The sequence below is a fragment of the Triturus cristatus genome, chromosome 8 (genome assembly GCF_964204655.1).
Source record: "Triturus cristatus chromosome 8, aTriCri1.1, whole genome shotgun sequence".
NCBI classification, from domain to species: Eukaryota; Metazoa; Chordata; class Amphibia; order Caudata; family Salamandridae; genus Triturus; species Triturus cristatus.
Window position 1 is genome coordinate 1,430,853,373 of NC_140591.1, and position 16,890 is coordinate 1,430,870,262.

At 44.6% G+C, this 16,890-nt stretch overlaps 1 protein-coding gene across 4 annotated transcripts in view; it reads left to right on the forward strand.

Annotated features, from left to right (window-relative positions):
* Positions 1 to 16,890, forward strand: part of DLG2 (discs large MAGUK scaffold protein 2) — a 4,361,751-nt gene that overhangs the window by 3,183,804 nt on the left and 1,161,057 nt on the right. For all 4 annotated transcript variants that reach the window (XM_085623221.1, XM_085623223.1, XM_085623224.1 and 1 more), the window contains one exon: positions 6,375 to 6,531. In XM_085623221.1, coding sequence (XP_085479347.1) covers positions 6,375 to 6,531 — 157 coding nt within the window. The remainder of the gene's footprint in view (positions 1 to 6,374; positions 6,532 to 16,890) is intronic.

The following is a 16,890-nucleotide window of genomic DNA, read 5'->3' on the forward strand; positions in this document are numbered from 1 at the left end:
GGACTTTAATCTCCATCCAAGAGCACGTCGGGGAGTGGGTTTGCAGACTGGTGGGCAAAGGGGGCATGGCCTGCTTTGAAAACTTACCAATGCTGCTGTGTGGGACTTACGGGAGGTAATAGGAGGGGTAGTTGGCCCCCAAGGTTGTCCTTGGGGGCCAACTACCCTCCTGTTACCTCCAGTAAGTCCCACACAGTGGTATTGCTAAGAGGTCTTTGGGGGCCACGCCCCCTTTCTCCACCACTCTTCAAACGCGCCTCCTCGCACACTACATGTTGGGGGATGAAGTCCACTTTACTCCTGAGAGATTTTGGGGCCAATTATCCCACCTGGTACCTTCTGTAAGTGCTACGCAGCAGAATTCCTGAGCGCTGGCCGGAGGCCTAGCCCCCTTTCTGCACCACTCTGCAAACACGACTACTACGGTATTGTCCGAAATTAGCATTTAAAAAACCTTAGAAATTCACTGAAAAATCATAGGTTTCAGGGACGTAATAGTTAGTAATCAGCACTTAAAAACCTTTGAAATTCAGTGAAAAAAACATAGGTTTCAGGGACGTTATAGTTAGAAATTAGCATTTAAAAAACCTTAGAAATTCACTGGAAAAACCACAGGTTTCAGGGACATTATAGTTAGTTGGACATTTCACTCGTACAAAACCAAAAAAATTCGGCCGTTATAGTTAGTTGAGCTAACTATAACTCATGCCCCCGCAATGCACTGCTGATGATGTCAGATATTATATCACTCATGACGTGGTCAGTGACATCACTGATGACATCTCAAATGACATCACTGATGATATCACTCATGACATCATCCAGAGACTGGGCATTTTTTTTAAGTTTAAGAATGTTACATATAGATACGCAAAGGAGTGGGTGTATGAGTGTCTGAATGGATGATTTAATGGTTGCGTGACTGACTATAAGTGAGTGATGAGACATGTCTTAGTGAATGCATGGGTGAGTGACTAATCTGTGTGAATGTATGTATCAGTCTGTATTCCTACATGCAACCTCAGATCCAATGGGCAACTGCTACTACGCCCCCAGAGTATTTGCACGGCCATGTAAGGGGGTCGCTCTTTCTCTTTTTTGACCCCTTTCCATTGAAATCAGTTACTGTTGCACTTACGCTCCTGCATCAATCCAGCCTCATTTAAAAAAGTCTTACAAACTTGGCTTTTTAATCTTTACATTTCTATCAAGCTTGACCTGTGCCGCCTTGCTCAAGAACTGAGAGACATCTTGATTTGTTTGCATCATAAATATATACAAACATATATATATATATATATATATATATATATGTATATATATATATATTCACTGAAAAAACCATAGGTTTCAGACATGTTATAGTTAGCGGAAATTTTACTGATAAAAAACCAATGAAATTCCCCCGTTATAGTTAGTGCAGGCAACTATAACTCACGCGACCGCAATCCTCTGCTGATGCTAATACTGTATTTAGACACTTATTTGCCAATGTCTTCTTCCCTAAATTTTTAGCTATACATATATTAGAAATATGTTTTTTTTCATAAAGACACATATGTCATCAGCAGAAGATTGCGGTCGCGTGAGTTATAGTTGCCTGCACTAACTATAACGGGGGAATTTCATTGGTTTTTTATCAGTAAAATTTCCGCTAACTATAACATGTCTGAAACCTATGGTTTTTTCAGTGAATTTGCAAGGTTTTTTAAATGCTAATTCCTAACTATAACGTGTGTGAAACCTATGGTTTTTTCAGTGAATTTGTACGGTTTTTTAAATGCTAAGTTACTTTACGCCATTCGTGGCATGCACGCCCACTTAACGCAGTTCGTTCCGTGCGCGCACGGTGCGCTTCGCGCACCGTGCACGCACGGTGAGCACGCGGTGCGCTTTGCGCACCGCGCGCCCACTTTACGCAGTTAGTGCCGTACACGCATGCCCACGTTACGCACCGTGCGCACATGGAGGACATATTATGCGCTTCCTTGTGATAGGTAATCTGTTAAATTTAATTTGTAAGTGATGACAATAATATGCCATGCACAGAGAGTGTTTTTTTTTTTTATTAAAATTTTTAGCGTAAGCGCACCGTACGCGTACGGTAAGCGTAATCGGCGAAATTTTAAAAAAATAAAAATTTACCGTTTTTGGCCTTTGAGGACTCAACTAACATGGCTATGTGCATGGGCGCTGTCTAAACAGCCCCTTTATATGTTTTTTGCCTTTGTTTACAGCCCCCCCCTCAGAGTGCGAGAGAGAAAATGGCGGCCGCCGCTTCCTGGTTTCGGCCGATTCGAATGTTTACTAAGATCTAACAGCCAATCAGAATCGCGCTCGCGCACGCCGCCGTACGCGTACGGTAAGCTTACGGTAAGCGTACCGTAAGCTGGCTCAAATATATATATTGATTTAAAGGCTATTTTCTCAGAATCTACTGAACAGATTTACACCAAACCTACAAAAGGCACTTCCTTGACCTAGGGACTACCTCTCTGCCAAATTTCTAGTAATTCTGTTCAGCCGTTCGGGCTGTAGCCCTGTCTAAAGGTCCTATGGAAAAATGCATGGGAAAAACGCGTTTTGGGACCCCCCTTTTATCTCAGCCCCCGCTTGACGAATCCCCCCGAGACTTTCAGGGTAGGAGCGGAGCGTAGCGCCCCACCTATTTTGAGAAATTCGCGAGGATTCGTCAACCGGCGCCAAAGTTATTCAAAATAGAATGTTGCGAATTTCCTATGGAAAAGGGGTCCTAACTATAACTACCTACTGGCGACCGCCAGTAGGTAATATATATATATATATATATATATATATATATATATATATATATATATATATACATATATATTCACTGAAAAAAACATTGTTTTCAGGGACATTATAGTTAGAAATTAGCATTTGAAAAACCTTAGAAATTCACTGAAAAACCCACAGGTTTCAGGGACATTATTGTTAGTTGGACATTTCACTTGCACAAAACCAGAGAAATGTGGCCGTCATTGTTAGTTGAGCTAACTATAACTCGCACCCCGCAATGTCGATTATGTCACATATTACATCACTCATGACAGGGTCTGTGACATCACTGATGACATCATCCAGAGACTGGACATTTTTTAAATGTTTAAGAATGTTATATATAGATACACAAAGGAGTGGGTGTATGAGTGTCTGAATAGATGATTTAGTGGGTCTGTGACCGACTATAGGTGAGTGATTAAACATGTCTTAGTGAATGCATGGATGAGTGACTAATCTGTGTGAATGTCTATCAGTCTGTCAGTTGGTATGTAAGTGGCTGCATGGGGTGGTGAGTAGCTACATCAGTTTCTACATGGGTGGATGATTGGTTGTCTGAGTACCTGTATAGTTGTTGAGTGTCTGTGTGGGTGGGGTTGTGTAACTCCCTGCATGGATGTGTGAGTGGGTGATTCAGTGGGTGTATAGGTTCATGAGTGCATCTGCAAGGGTTTGTATGGGTGAGTGAGTGTGCATACGGCTTTGTTGGTGAGTTAATGGATATATCTCAGTGGTATATGTGTGAGTAACTACATATGTGAAAGGCAGTATATATGATTCACTGAAAAAAACGGTTCCTTACTTCAGAGGAGGTGATGCGTCGGCTCCTTACTGTCACGAAGGGGAGGTGATGTGTCGGTTCCTTACTGTGCACGGAGGCGATGCGTCGGTTTCTTACTGTGCAGGGAGGTGATGCATCGGTTTCTTCCTGCAGCCCTGCATTCTTGTAGACTTGGTTCCCCTGTGCAATACGTGAGGATCGGGGATGTGTCGGTTCTCGATGCGGCAGCGGCAACAGCGCTGCATTGGTCTCTCCAGCCGCGGTCCCACGATTCATTGGTTCTTGCAGCCGCACAGCAGGGTCTGCATCGGAATCAGTGCAGTGATCGCGAATTTCGGAGATCGGTGCACAGGATTTAGCATGCAGTGATTGCTACAGTGATTTCTCCAGCTGCGGGCAGGCGCTGCATCAGTTTCTTCAGTGGCACAGCAGCAATGTGTTGGAAACGAATGTGGATGCATCAAGTTTCTCTTAGTTGCATCTCTTTTCCAGCTCCCAACAGCAGGAACAACCTCCAGAGACCCAACACAGCAACAGACACATCTTGGCAGGTCAGACCTCAAAAGCAAGGAAGTTCAGGGAGTTGGTAGTGAAGTCTTTGTGTCCCTTAGACTTCAGAACAGGAGGCAAGCTCTACTTCAAGACCTTGGAGATCTTCTTCAAGCAGGATACACAGCACATAGCAAAGTCTTTGTCCTCTACTTGGCAGAAACAGCCACTGCAGGCCAACCCCAGACAGCACACAGCAAAGTGGCAGTACTCCTCCTCCAGTTTCTCCAGCTCTTCTCCTTGGCAAAGATTCCTCTTGATTCCAGAAGTAGTCTAAGGTTCAGGGGTCTGGGCCCCACTTTTCATAGCACAAATTATTTTGTTCTCTGGTAACAGAGAGGCTATTTGCCCAGCCAAAAACAGTTATGTCCTCTCTGGTGCAGCTGGTGGAGGTGGAGACAGCATTGTCCAAGGCAGACCTGTCCCATTCAGGTGTGAAAGACATCTCCTCCCCCTACTTTAAATGCAGCCCAGGTCAATTCAGCCCACCCCTGACTCATCCAGGAACGTTAGGACACACATCAACCCCCTCGGTGGCCGTCTGAGAGAATGCACATCCCCAGCCTCTGTCATTCAAAAGCCAGTCAATCCACAAACAAGCAGAGGCACACAGGATGGCTAAGCAAGAAAAAGCCCACTTTCTAAAAGTGGTATTTTCAAACACACAATTTAAAAATCACCTGTACTAAAAGATGCATCTTTATATTCTGAGTCCAGGCATACTAAACGTTATCTTCCTATCTTGTCCCAATGGAAAGTTATAGTTATAAGGTGTTATAAATTAACTCCCATGTTATCCTATGGGGCAAGATAGCCTTTCAATGGTGAAAAATCGAAATTAGCAGTATTTCACTATCAGGACATGTCACATACACCAGTAAATGTCCTACCTTTCACATACACTGCACTCTGCCCAGGGAAGTACCTTTCGCCTACCATAGGTGTGCCTTACATGTAAGAAAAGGGAAGGTTAGGGCCTGGCAAGTGGGTGCACTTGCCAGGTTGATATGGCAGTTAACAAACTGCACACAGACACTGCAGTGGCAGGTCTGAGATACCTTTTCAGAGCTACTCAAGTGGGTGGCACAATCAGTGTTGCAGTCCCACTTGTAGCTTTTGATTTACAGGCCCTGGCACACTCAGTACACTTTACTAGGGTCCTATCGGTAAATCAAATATGCCAAACATGGATAACCAATCATTTTCAGAATTTACACAGAGAGCACATGCACTTTAGCACTGATTAGCAGTGGTAAAGTGCCCAGAGCCCTATAACCAACAACAACAGGTCAGGAAAAAATAGGAGGAAGAAGCAAAATGTTTGGGGATAGCCCTGCAAAAAGAGCCAAGTCCAACATTGCACCTCTAAAGTTGCGAGCTCAAGTAGGTGAGGCTGATATTGATATCAGTTTGTTGACCTGAAAACTGCACTTGTTCAAATAGAAAGTCTGATCTCCAAATGCTATTTCCCCCCATTACTTAACCGTTCTGTAATTTTCTTATGACAAATTTTAAGATCTGCTTTTTATATATATTTTTTTTAAGTTATGTATTTTGTTTCAGAGTAGACCTATATGCTCTTGAATACTGTAGCTATCAAATGTTCTATGGACACACTTATTGGTAGTCATTACCTATTGAAACATTAAATAATAAATCTTTAAAGGAAGACAAAAACATTTTCAAATAATATCCACGTCTGATTAATTTTAATCTCCTACTGAAAGAAGAATGTGACAACAGAAGGAAAATGTGAAAGAACATGATTGTTCTTGGCCTGCAAATATACTGGGTTTGAAATATGAGGCTATTTTGGTAAAGAAAACATTATTAGTTTGCATGAGTACTGCACTACGACTGTCCCTCTTGAAAACGAGATGAAATTAATTGTTAAGACTGAGAACGATGGTTGCCCATTGCTTGCACTTTAGCCAGAAATTCCATCTGGGAACTTAGAAATCTTTTTAAGAATGTGATTGATTTTATTTTAATTACTTGCATTTTACTCAGGAATAACTTACTATATTATCTTGTGTGGATCAATTATTAAGTGGGAATGGAGGTATGGCCCGTTTTATCTTTACTATCTGTATAATGAGAGATAGTTTTAAGATGTTCTGCTTTTATGGCTTATCAATGCAATGAACTGAATAAAGTTACTGTGTTGGATTTGTTTTGATATGATACAGAGACAAATAGTATTCATTTGCAAAACTCAAGTCAATGTAATTTGCTTCCCTAGGGAACCTCGAAAAGTCATCTTGCACAAAGGGTCTACAGGACTTGGGTTTAACATTGTTGGAGGCGAAGATGGAGAGGGAATTTTTATCTCCTTCATCTTGGCAGGTGGACCAGCAGATCTCAGTGGAGAACTGCAGAGGGGAGATCAAATCATATCAGTAAGTGGCAACATTTTTCATAAAGAGTGTGGATAAGAACATGTATAAAAAGCATTGTAACCTCTGCATTTGTATTTGTTTTATAATAGCAAAACACACAAGATGAAGGACGGAATGTTGCACATTGGCAAAGCATTCACCCCCAGTCACAGATCTGGGTTTAATCCATCGTTATTTTGCTCACCACGCCACCCCAGTTCAGACATGGCCATATGCAAATCAGTCTTGACCCTGTGCCTCGTGGGAACAGTCCAGTCCGAACTGCCAAGCCAGGTCTTCCCTGGACTGGAATCAAGCATCCTAGGACCGGTTTCGGGGTTTCACCCCTCTTCAGCCAGGATAGCTTGACTCCAGTGGCATAGTGAGCATGGGACCCACGTCTGGGCATACCCTTCCCACATAGGGCGAACAGCAAAACACACAAGATGATGTACGGAATGTTGCACATTGGCAAAGCATTCAACCCCAGTCACAGATCTGGGTTTAATCCATCTTTATTTTGCTCAGATCTGTTGACTGGGTGTGAGTGTTTGATTGGTTCTGATGCTCCGTCCATCACCACCCCCTTTTTTACCGATTTGTTTTATAATACCTTGTGATTATGTATATTAACAGTACCATCCATGAAGAATTCAGTTCACTTGCTGATATTGTGTGGACTTTTCAGACCTTGTAGAGTGTGGGGAGTGGCCATGATTCATTTGAGGTGAAGGCTCGAGGGCATCTTAATGACCCCCGCCAACAATGACAATTGATATTTGTTGGATTTGGCCCTTTTTGCAGGGTCATCCCTGAACTTTTTGCCTTCCTCCTAGCCTTTTTTTCTGACATGGTGTTGGTGGTTCTAGGACTCTGGGTACTTTAGCACTGCTGTCCAGTGTAAAGTGCGTGTGCTCTCTGTGGTAAACATGGTAAGATTGGTCTTCACCTGTTTGGCATAGTTAATTTACCTGTCAGTCCCTTGTAAAGTGGTACCTCAGATACCCGGGGCCTGTAATTTAAATGCTACTGGTGGGCTTGCAGCGCTGATTGCGCCACCCACCAAAGTAGCCTTTCAAACCTGTCTCAGGCCTCTGCCATTGCAGGGCCTGTGCGCACAGTGTTACTGCCGCTGTGACGTGACACCTAGAGTATGTGCCATGTCTGTGACCCCCCTTTTACTGCATGTCAGTCACCCCTAAGGTAGGCCCTAGCTAGCCCTATGGGCAGGGTGCATTGTAGGTAAAAGGTAGGACATGTAACTTAAGTGTGTGACATGTCCTGGTAGCGACAAACAGGCATTTTTGGTTTCTCACTGCTGTGAGGCTGCCCTCTCATAGGAATGCATTGGGAATTCCCTGATAGCTGTTTTAGTGGTAATTTCTGATATGAGAGGAGCAGCGTGGTCAAGTTTGGTACGGTAGGAATAGGAATAATAAATGCTGCACAATGGTGTGCGCAGATTTATTATCACTATTTTAGAAATGCCACTTTTAGAAGTTGGCATTCCTGCGTGCTATATGTCTGCCTGCCTGATGTGTATTGCATGTCTGGCTCTGGAGTGACAGGGGCTGGTGAGATGTGTGGGGCTCCAGGGAGGGCAGGGTGAGTCAGTGCTAGGCTGAATAGGGGATCTGCATTTGCAGTAGTTGGAGGAGTAGTCCCCTGACCCTGAATAGGTCTGTGCCTGCCTGGGTGAATGCTGGCTCCTCCCCCCAGTGGAGTGTCTGATGCCCGAGCCCCCACCTGACAAAGGGGAAGAGGAGCCCTGTAAACAGAGTGCTCCAATAACCCGCAGAACCAGTTGAGACTAGTTCCCCCAAGCCCTGTGCCAAGGGCATAGCAAAGGAAAATGATGTATATATACTGGGGCTGTGACCCCATGAAAATGTGCTTCCTTGTGCTTAGGAGATACTTGCTGTTGCTGGGCCCCAGGAGGAACAACCACAAGGGACTGCCTCCCTGCTGGAGAGCCCTGTGAGCTGGCCTGCCTGGGCACAGCCTTTTTGCCCTGGGACTTAGGGGGCAAGAGGAGAGGACTGCTCCTGTGTTTTGGCACACCTTTTGTGCCCAACTTGCCTTTTGAGCCTCTTGGCTCCTAACGCCTCGTGAGCGCTTCAAGAAGCTGGCTGAAGGCGCAGAAGAGGAGCGCGTGGGCTCTGCAGCGCTGGACTGCGTCGTCTCCCAAGGGAATCCCCATGTGGGGATTCCCCCGCACTGTGCTGCAGGAGAGAATGAGTGTGAGACCACCCCACTTTGTGGCTCTCCAGGCAGGTGCCTACAACGCACTTGTGGTGCTTCAAAAACCAAGCAGTAGCCCACCCTGCATCTTTATGTAAAGAACGGGGCCGCCGTACCACGAGCGATGACCCCCAAGCCAGGCAGGCCGCCTGGTTGTAGGCAGGGCCTGGAGGGTGAAGTTGCTGGCCGGACGTCAGGCCTGAGTCAGCCTGACAGTGGGAGGAGCCTCGCCTGCGGCCGTGGACAGGAAACAGAGCGCGGAGATGGAGCCTGCGTGGCACATTGTCAGTGCCTTTCCCCCGTGTGCCTACCAGAGGCCAGAGCAGCCCCGAGAGGAGGGGCTCGACCAGAGCCTCAAGGGCCCCGAGCACTGATTAGCAGATCTCTTCCCACCCGGAGACTGAGACCTCAGAGGAAGCCACAGTGAGTGGGGCTGCACTGGAGCCTTTCTTTGTCATTGTACCGAACTGACGACACAGTTGCACCGCAAGAGCGTGCAGCTGCACCAAGGGGGCACTTTTGTTTTCCCAGTCCCTGAGTGGGTACGGAGTGGCACGGTGGTGCCAGGCCTCATTAACACAGCATTAACAAGCGTGGACAGCTGCAAAGTTGGGCAATATTGGTTGAGAGTCCCAGTGGAGGTTCAGGAGGCACGGCAGTGCCAAAGGTCATTTCTACAGCTGTACCGCCCAGCTGCAACACGGGTGCATTTTCTTTCTCTGCTAAGAAGGGGGTGAGTTGCACCCATCTGCTCCAGTGCGCTACGCACATTGGTTTTGCTGCCAAGGCAGCCAGGGCGCCCGGGGAAGGTCCTGTGAAAACTCTGACATTTTGGACAAAGGGCATTTGAGCCCCAGAGGAGGCCAGTTGGCCTGGGGGTCATTGTAGGTACCTGTGTGTTGGTAGGGTGCAAGGCCCTAAGGTGATGCCTTCCAAGATTGCATAATGTGTTTATGCTGATGATTTGTGCATAATGTGTTTATGCTTGTGATTTATGCACAATCTGTTTTATGCCTACTGTGATGCAGACCTAATGCATTTATGTTGCTAGATATAATGCTGACGTCATTATTGTACCAGTAGTAACTGGTTGTGTTTTATTTCTACTACTTGTGCTTGTGATGGTTCTGACAGTGGCCTGATTGGCCCTGTCATGTATATAATCCCCTGTGAATATTGTCTAGTGCCAGTTGGCACAGTGTATATGTGTGATTAGGATTCTAATGTGTTTTGGATAATACAAATGCTATTTTTTATATAACCTTGTGTGGAGTTTCTTTTGTGGTGTGCCTAGTGTGTTGCTGCTGTGTGAGTGTGTTGCACAAAAGCATTACACATTGCCTCTGGGAGAAGCCTGACTGTTCGTGCCACGCTACCAAGGGGGTGAGCAGGGATTATCTTCAGAGTGTAACTCCCTTGCCCTGACTAGAGTGGTGGTTTCTGCCTGGCTTAGGCACATGCCCTAGCCAACCAGAAATCCCATTTCTAACAATATTACATTACACTCTGCATCTGCTTGTATGGTTTATGCAAAGATTTTTTCTTATGTGCATTAATATTAAACACGTACATTTAGCCATAACTAGAGTACAAACCGTTGAGTTTGTGTAGTGAGTTAGATTCAAAATAACTAGGATTTGTGAGGATTGCTCCAGCTGTTTTCTTCTATAAACAGATTCTAGAATGCAATCCGTGATAGAATAAACATTATTTTCTCAACCGGTTACACTGTACTATGGTTATAAAATGAAATTTGACCTTTGTACTGTAGTAACCAATGTTTGAATCTGTGCTTCTTAGTGCATGCCGTTCCAATTCCAAATACTGTGTTATTGGGTACTGTTTATTTTCAGAGCATAAATATGTATATATTGAAAACGTTGTAGACCGTGATGTATGCCCACACATGCATTGCTCATGACATCATACATAACACCTCTGATTTCATCTCCCTTATAAAATCTCAAGTGATACTCTTTGTAAAGTGCATACCAGGCCTCAAAGATGATGAAACACAGTACATTGGCACTGAAGTTTGGAAAGAAAGAGAAAGATGCACATGCAGTTGTTGCATCAACATGTAAAGGACTCCTCTATTCTAAACTCTAGCATTAAATGAATAATATAACTTTTCATCATACAGCATGAATCAGCTCCAACATTTAGGAACATAACAGGTGTGTTAGCATAAGCAACTAGTAAAGAAGGCGTATTGAGACATTAATGTAAGCTCTGTGCAGAGAGTAGTGAATAAAAGTCATCTCCTACCACATTGCCAGTGCTCTCTGGAAAAATAATAAACTATTAAAAGTAATATGAAGACCTAAATTCACTATTGTAGATCTGTGACACTATCAACCTAGTACACAGTGCCCCCACTGGTCAAACTGTGGGGTGCCCCCACTGAGCGGCCGTGGCCGTGTTCCGAGGGGGGGCGCAAACTCCTCAGTAAGAACTTTGTAAATGAATATGTCCTGGAAGCACGGATTTGTTTATTTATTGAGTTACTAGGCTGTCTTCGTTTACATGTAGCAGTTGACGTGCATGGCAGGGTTTAACCGAATATTACATTAATAATAACTAATCAATAACTTTGCATCCTTAATTTATCCCTTGACATTACTCTAAAAGAATGGAGGGAAATGTGTGTGGTCTGAGGACTGTGCAGTAGCCTTCCAGCAGATGAACTTTGCCAATCCTCAATCAGTCAGGGTTGGTAAAGCACAACTATTCACCCGTGAGGATCTCAAGGCCCTGGGGGTGAGGGGGGCGGCTCCGTTGAGTGCTGGTGTTATCTGAAGAGCCAGGTATTGAGGTCCTTCCTGAACTGGGGCAATGTGGGAGCTTACCAGAGGTGGAGGTCATTCCAGGCTTTGGCTGCGAGACCCTAGGACATTTTGTTGTGCGGAGGAAGACTGTTTTGACCATGGATGCCAGTCTCAATGGCTTAGGAGCAGTTCTTTCTCAGAGTGATAAAGGTTTGGAGAATGTTATATCTTTTACCTCTAAAGCTTTCAGAGGGATGAAGTTAATTATTCAGTGATAGAGCATGAAGTGTCGGTCTGCACTTGGGCAATACTGAAGTTTACACTTTTCCTGTGGGTCTGCTATCTGTAAAAAGGAGTGATCATAAATCTCTGGTTCAAGTTTTCTCATGTAAGGATCATCAAGGTGTCACCTCCATGATTGAAAGGTGGCTGGGAGAGGTTAGTGAGTTCAATTTTGAGGCCTGTATGTGTCCGAATTGAAAAACAAATTAGCTGCCTGTCTTTCTAGATTGACAATCACAAAATGCATTAGTGAGGAAACGTCCAGTGAAGACAACATGGTTGTGTCCATGAAACCTATTTTGTGGGTGCAGTCGGAAGCAGTGAATAGAGAAATGGCAGCCGCTGATTGTGAAAGACATGGAGTATAAAGCAGTCAAGCAATTCCTTGTGAATGGGTGGCCGAAAAAGAGAGATATGAATGCTCTCATAAATATTCTTGGTCTATAAAGGTGGGTTTTATTTGTTGGTTGGTCTAGTAACTAAAGGAAGTAGAAGCATTCCACCTGCCACTATCATAGAGAAACTGGTTAACTTGTCCTATGAGGGGCGCTTGGGCAGGAATTTGACCAAAGCAAGGTTAAGACAAATGCGTTGGTGGCCTTACATGGATGGTATGGTAGAGGAAGGTGTGAAGGATTGTTATTTTTATGCACGAGCTGATAAGACTAGGATTGTTTGTCAAGCTCCATTATTGTCAGTGTCAGTTGCTGACGGGCCATGGAGCAAACCTGGACTAGATATTGTTGGACCTTTTCATCTTCTGCAACAGAGAGAGAGGTTTGTTATTGTGTTACTAGATTATGCCACCAAGTACATTTCACGAGGTGTATCAATTCTGTAAACATGCAAGCAGTTAGCGACTTTCTCAAAGAGTAATTCTCTATAGAAAGTATTTCTGAAACAGTTGTCACAGACAATGGTGTGCAATTTGTCTCTGTGGAAATGCGCAGGTTAATTGAGGAGTTAGACATAACACATTGGTGTACAATAATCTGAGTGAATGTATTTGGACTACCAGTATCTCCTGTGGTGTCCACGACTAGCTATTACATTATATTTGACTGCATCCCGGGCACACTGACACCTCAGCACAAACCATGGTTACAACTGTAGGATTTACCTGTAATCTATGATCTTAAGGGTGTGCAGCAGATTCCATTCCATATCAATTACATTAAATGTAAAAAGGCTCTTTTGAAAATGTGGAATATAACCACAGCTTATGATAGAATCAGATTCCAGAGCACACTACGAACTAGTGAGAGAAAAGTGTTGTAATTACCAGTGAACCTTGCTGCATGCTGTTTCCTGGAGCTATTGTGTTCATTCTTCATGCATTTCCCAAATCCCCTTGAACTGCGTGGATGACTCTGGCACCTACCGTGCCTCCAGTGCACTCGGAGTAGTGGCATCAGTGTTAACATACACCCGGCAGCGAGAGCTCACTGAGCCAGAATCAATAGCATTGTAGCAGCATGCAAACTGCTCTTCTGAGTAGCAACTTACTTAGGTGTACGGATTACATCAGACCTGGGACAGATCATAAAGTTGAATTATGATTCCTTGCTATAATTTATGATCTCCAAAGGCATAAATTGCCTATTAGTATCTTAGGGCACTGTAACATTATTAAAATTATTGTTTTACCAAAATGTCTTTATTTATTTAGGGCAATACCATTGAGAGTTCCGAATTACTTCTTTTAAAACTTGAGGGGGCTATTAGCAGTTTCATACGGGGCTATTAACAACCACGACGCGCCATAAGATACTTAAAACTTCCCTATAAATAGAGAGGGTTTCAATTACCTGATTTTAAACTTTATTTTTGGGCCTCTTTTGCAGGTCACTTACGGGATCTTCTCTCCCCTAGCATGCAGCACTGCTGCTATAGCCTTGCTAATGGTAGTGATAGTAGTATGTTTTTATATAGGATCAATGTTCCAAATTACTTCAAAAGAGTATGGTTTCAGACTCTTAAGGACATAGCATATATCTGGTGTGAGATCACAGTCAAATGGTCTCTGCAATTGATGCATCTTAGTCTATCATTGTGGAGCAATCCCATGGTTCTGGAAATATTTCATGATACTCAAGCTAAAATGCAAGATAGATAGGGTATTAGCCAACTTAGGCATTTGTATAATAACAACGGGTTTCGTACGATTGAAGATTTACAGATGCTATTCGAATATCCCCATGAATATGTTTTACAGACTGCTTATGGGGGTGCAGGGATATAAGAAAACCCAGGGGATCGGATATATTGACTTATCTGCACTCAGATGCAAAATTGACTATCAGCAAGACCTATCAGTTATTCTCTCAATTTTGGGAGAATGATGGTTCAAAGTTGGCATCTAAATGGAGTGAGCAACTGGGTCACGATATTAGTTCTGGGGATATCGAAGATGTGCTAGAGACTTTAGATGAGGCGGTATACTCCACTAATCTAAAGCTGCAACAGCTTAAAACCAAATGCATTCTTTATTACACTCCAGAACGAATCGCTAGGTGGGCATCTATTAAGGGTACCAATATGAGCGATAAAGGCAAATGCGCGAAATGTGGATTGATTGCCGCCAAAGGCAAGACCCTCTGCGCCCGTCCGCGCCAGGACCGGGCCCAGGGCCAGAACCCCTGGCCAGAGTCCCCGACAGGGATTATTAATTTACTCGAAATCTGCCTTGCTGGAACTGCGCACGATGGCTAATACCCAATGTGTCCAACATAGCCTGTATAGAGTCCTGGAAACCACAGAACTCATATGCCCTCATTGTAACATTAGGCTACATATAGTTAATCATAAGGTTAAGACGAACACCACTACAGCCGTTCACACCATAGACTTTTCTGCAGCACTCATTAATGCACGTTCCTTGGTAAAGCACCGGCAGGAAGTATCCGACCTCATCTTGGATAACAACTTAGATTGTCTCTTTATAACAGAGACATGGACGGATGAGGCGTCCGATCCAGACATGGCAGTCGCGGCCCCCCCAGCCTATAAAGCCTACCGTCTAGATAGAGTAGGGAAGCGTGGAGGGGGGCTAGCCATCATAGCCCACGATCACGTAAGTGTGAGAATGTCACATATCCCTTCCACCTCTTGTGAAGCCCTCCAATTTGATCTTAAGCTTACTCCGTCGTTTCACTTCAAAGGTATGCTCTTATATCGACCCCCAGGCGCCCGTACTAGCTTCCTCGCCAACCTAGGCTCGATACTCGAAGCATTGGCGATGGAAGACTCATTTACAGTTATGGGTGATATGAATTTCCACCTTGAGAAGTCTTCCGATAATGACACCCGTACCTTGATATCAGATATGGATACCTTGAGTCTTCGGCAATTGGTCACTATCCCCACTCACAAGGCCGGCCATACTCTGGATGGCATCTTTTCCAATATGGAAGGCCTAAAAATAATGGATACCTTGCCCATGCCTTGGACTGATCACTATGCCATTTTAATGAGAATCTCAGTCAAGGCGAACAGGACTAGAAGAGACCCCGCATTGAGACCAGAATCTTTTAAGGTCTGGAAAGATATTGATCAGACGGAGTTAACTGCTCTTCTGGATAGGACCTGGCCTTGTCTGTCCACTGACCCCAACATTGCCACATGTCAATTTCAGGATTGGCTGGGCACTGCCATAGACACCTTAGCCCCGACTAAACAGCCTTCGAGAAATAGAACAGCGCCCTCGGCCCCGTGGTTTACAGAGGAACTGCGCAAACAGAAACAACTCTGCAGAAATAGGGAAAGGCATTGGCACAGATCCTACAGCTCAGAAAGCAAAGCTAGCTACAAGGAAGCACTAGGGCTGTATAAAGCCCTCATTGTCGAAACTAAGAAAAAGTTCTTTACAGAACAGATCTATAACGCCAAAAACTCCAGTAAAAAACTGTATGAGATCACTAAGATCTTAGCGGGAAACACTCCGGACCTAGTTCCGCCACCATCCCAATCTTTCTGCGATTCATTGGCCAATTTCTTTTTTACCAAGGTGAATGACATATATCAAGCATTCACCGTTAAAACGGTAATCCACTCGCCCATGTCTGACAGCATGACTCAGGATACTGAACTGCTCCAGTTCACAGACCTCGCAGAGACACAAATTAAGGACATTATTGCTACCATTAAATCCGGATCTGCATTAGATCCCTGTCCTCTCAAGGTCATCCGTCCGGTGATGGATTGTTTGGCTCCTGATATCACCTCAGTCTGTAATGCAATGTTCAGAACTGGGATATACCCAGATTCACTGAAGAACACACTGGTTAAGCCTCTTCTGAAGAAAGCCAATCTGGACAAGGAGCAATTAAAAAACTACCGCCCCATAGCTAGCCTACCTTTCTTAGCCAAGGTAGTTGAGAAAGCTATGAATATACAACTTTCGGAGTTTGTAGAGAAGCACCAATCACTGGACAACACCCAATTTGGCTTTCGTAAGTACCATGGTACGGAGACTGCCCTAATCAAAGCGACTGAGGATATACGAGTGATCCGGGACCAGGGAGGAACAGCGGTACTGGTATTACTCGATTTATCCGCATCCTTCGACACGGTCGACCACAAGATCTTGGTGGACCGTGTCGGAAAGATGGGCATTCGCCACCTGGCAAAGAACTTGCTTTCCTCCTTTTTGGCTGGGAGAACGCAGGTGGGGCATTTTCAATCAGACAAGCTGTCACTGCCGTGTGGGGTACCCCAAGGCTCATCCCTGAGTCCGACACTATTTAATATCTATGTGTCGGACCTGGCATCTGTCATCAAGGCCCATGGGATGAGCCTTACCTCCTACGCAGATGACACGCAGCTTGTGTTGGCTATTAATGGTGATGGAGAGAGGGTAGCAGAAAACTTTCAAGGGGGCATGGGGGCGATTGGAGAGTGGATGGCCTCCAATTGCCTAAAACTAAATTCCGAAAAAACGGATGTTGTCATTTTCGGACATCTCTCACCCAGTTGGTCTACAACTTGGTGGCCGCCCACGTATGGGACCCCCCCTAAACCGGTCCCTACTGTCAGAAATCTGGGAGTGATTTTTGACGAGAACCTGAATTTTATGGCCCACGCAAACAAA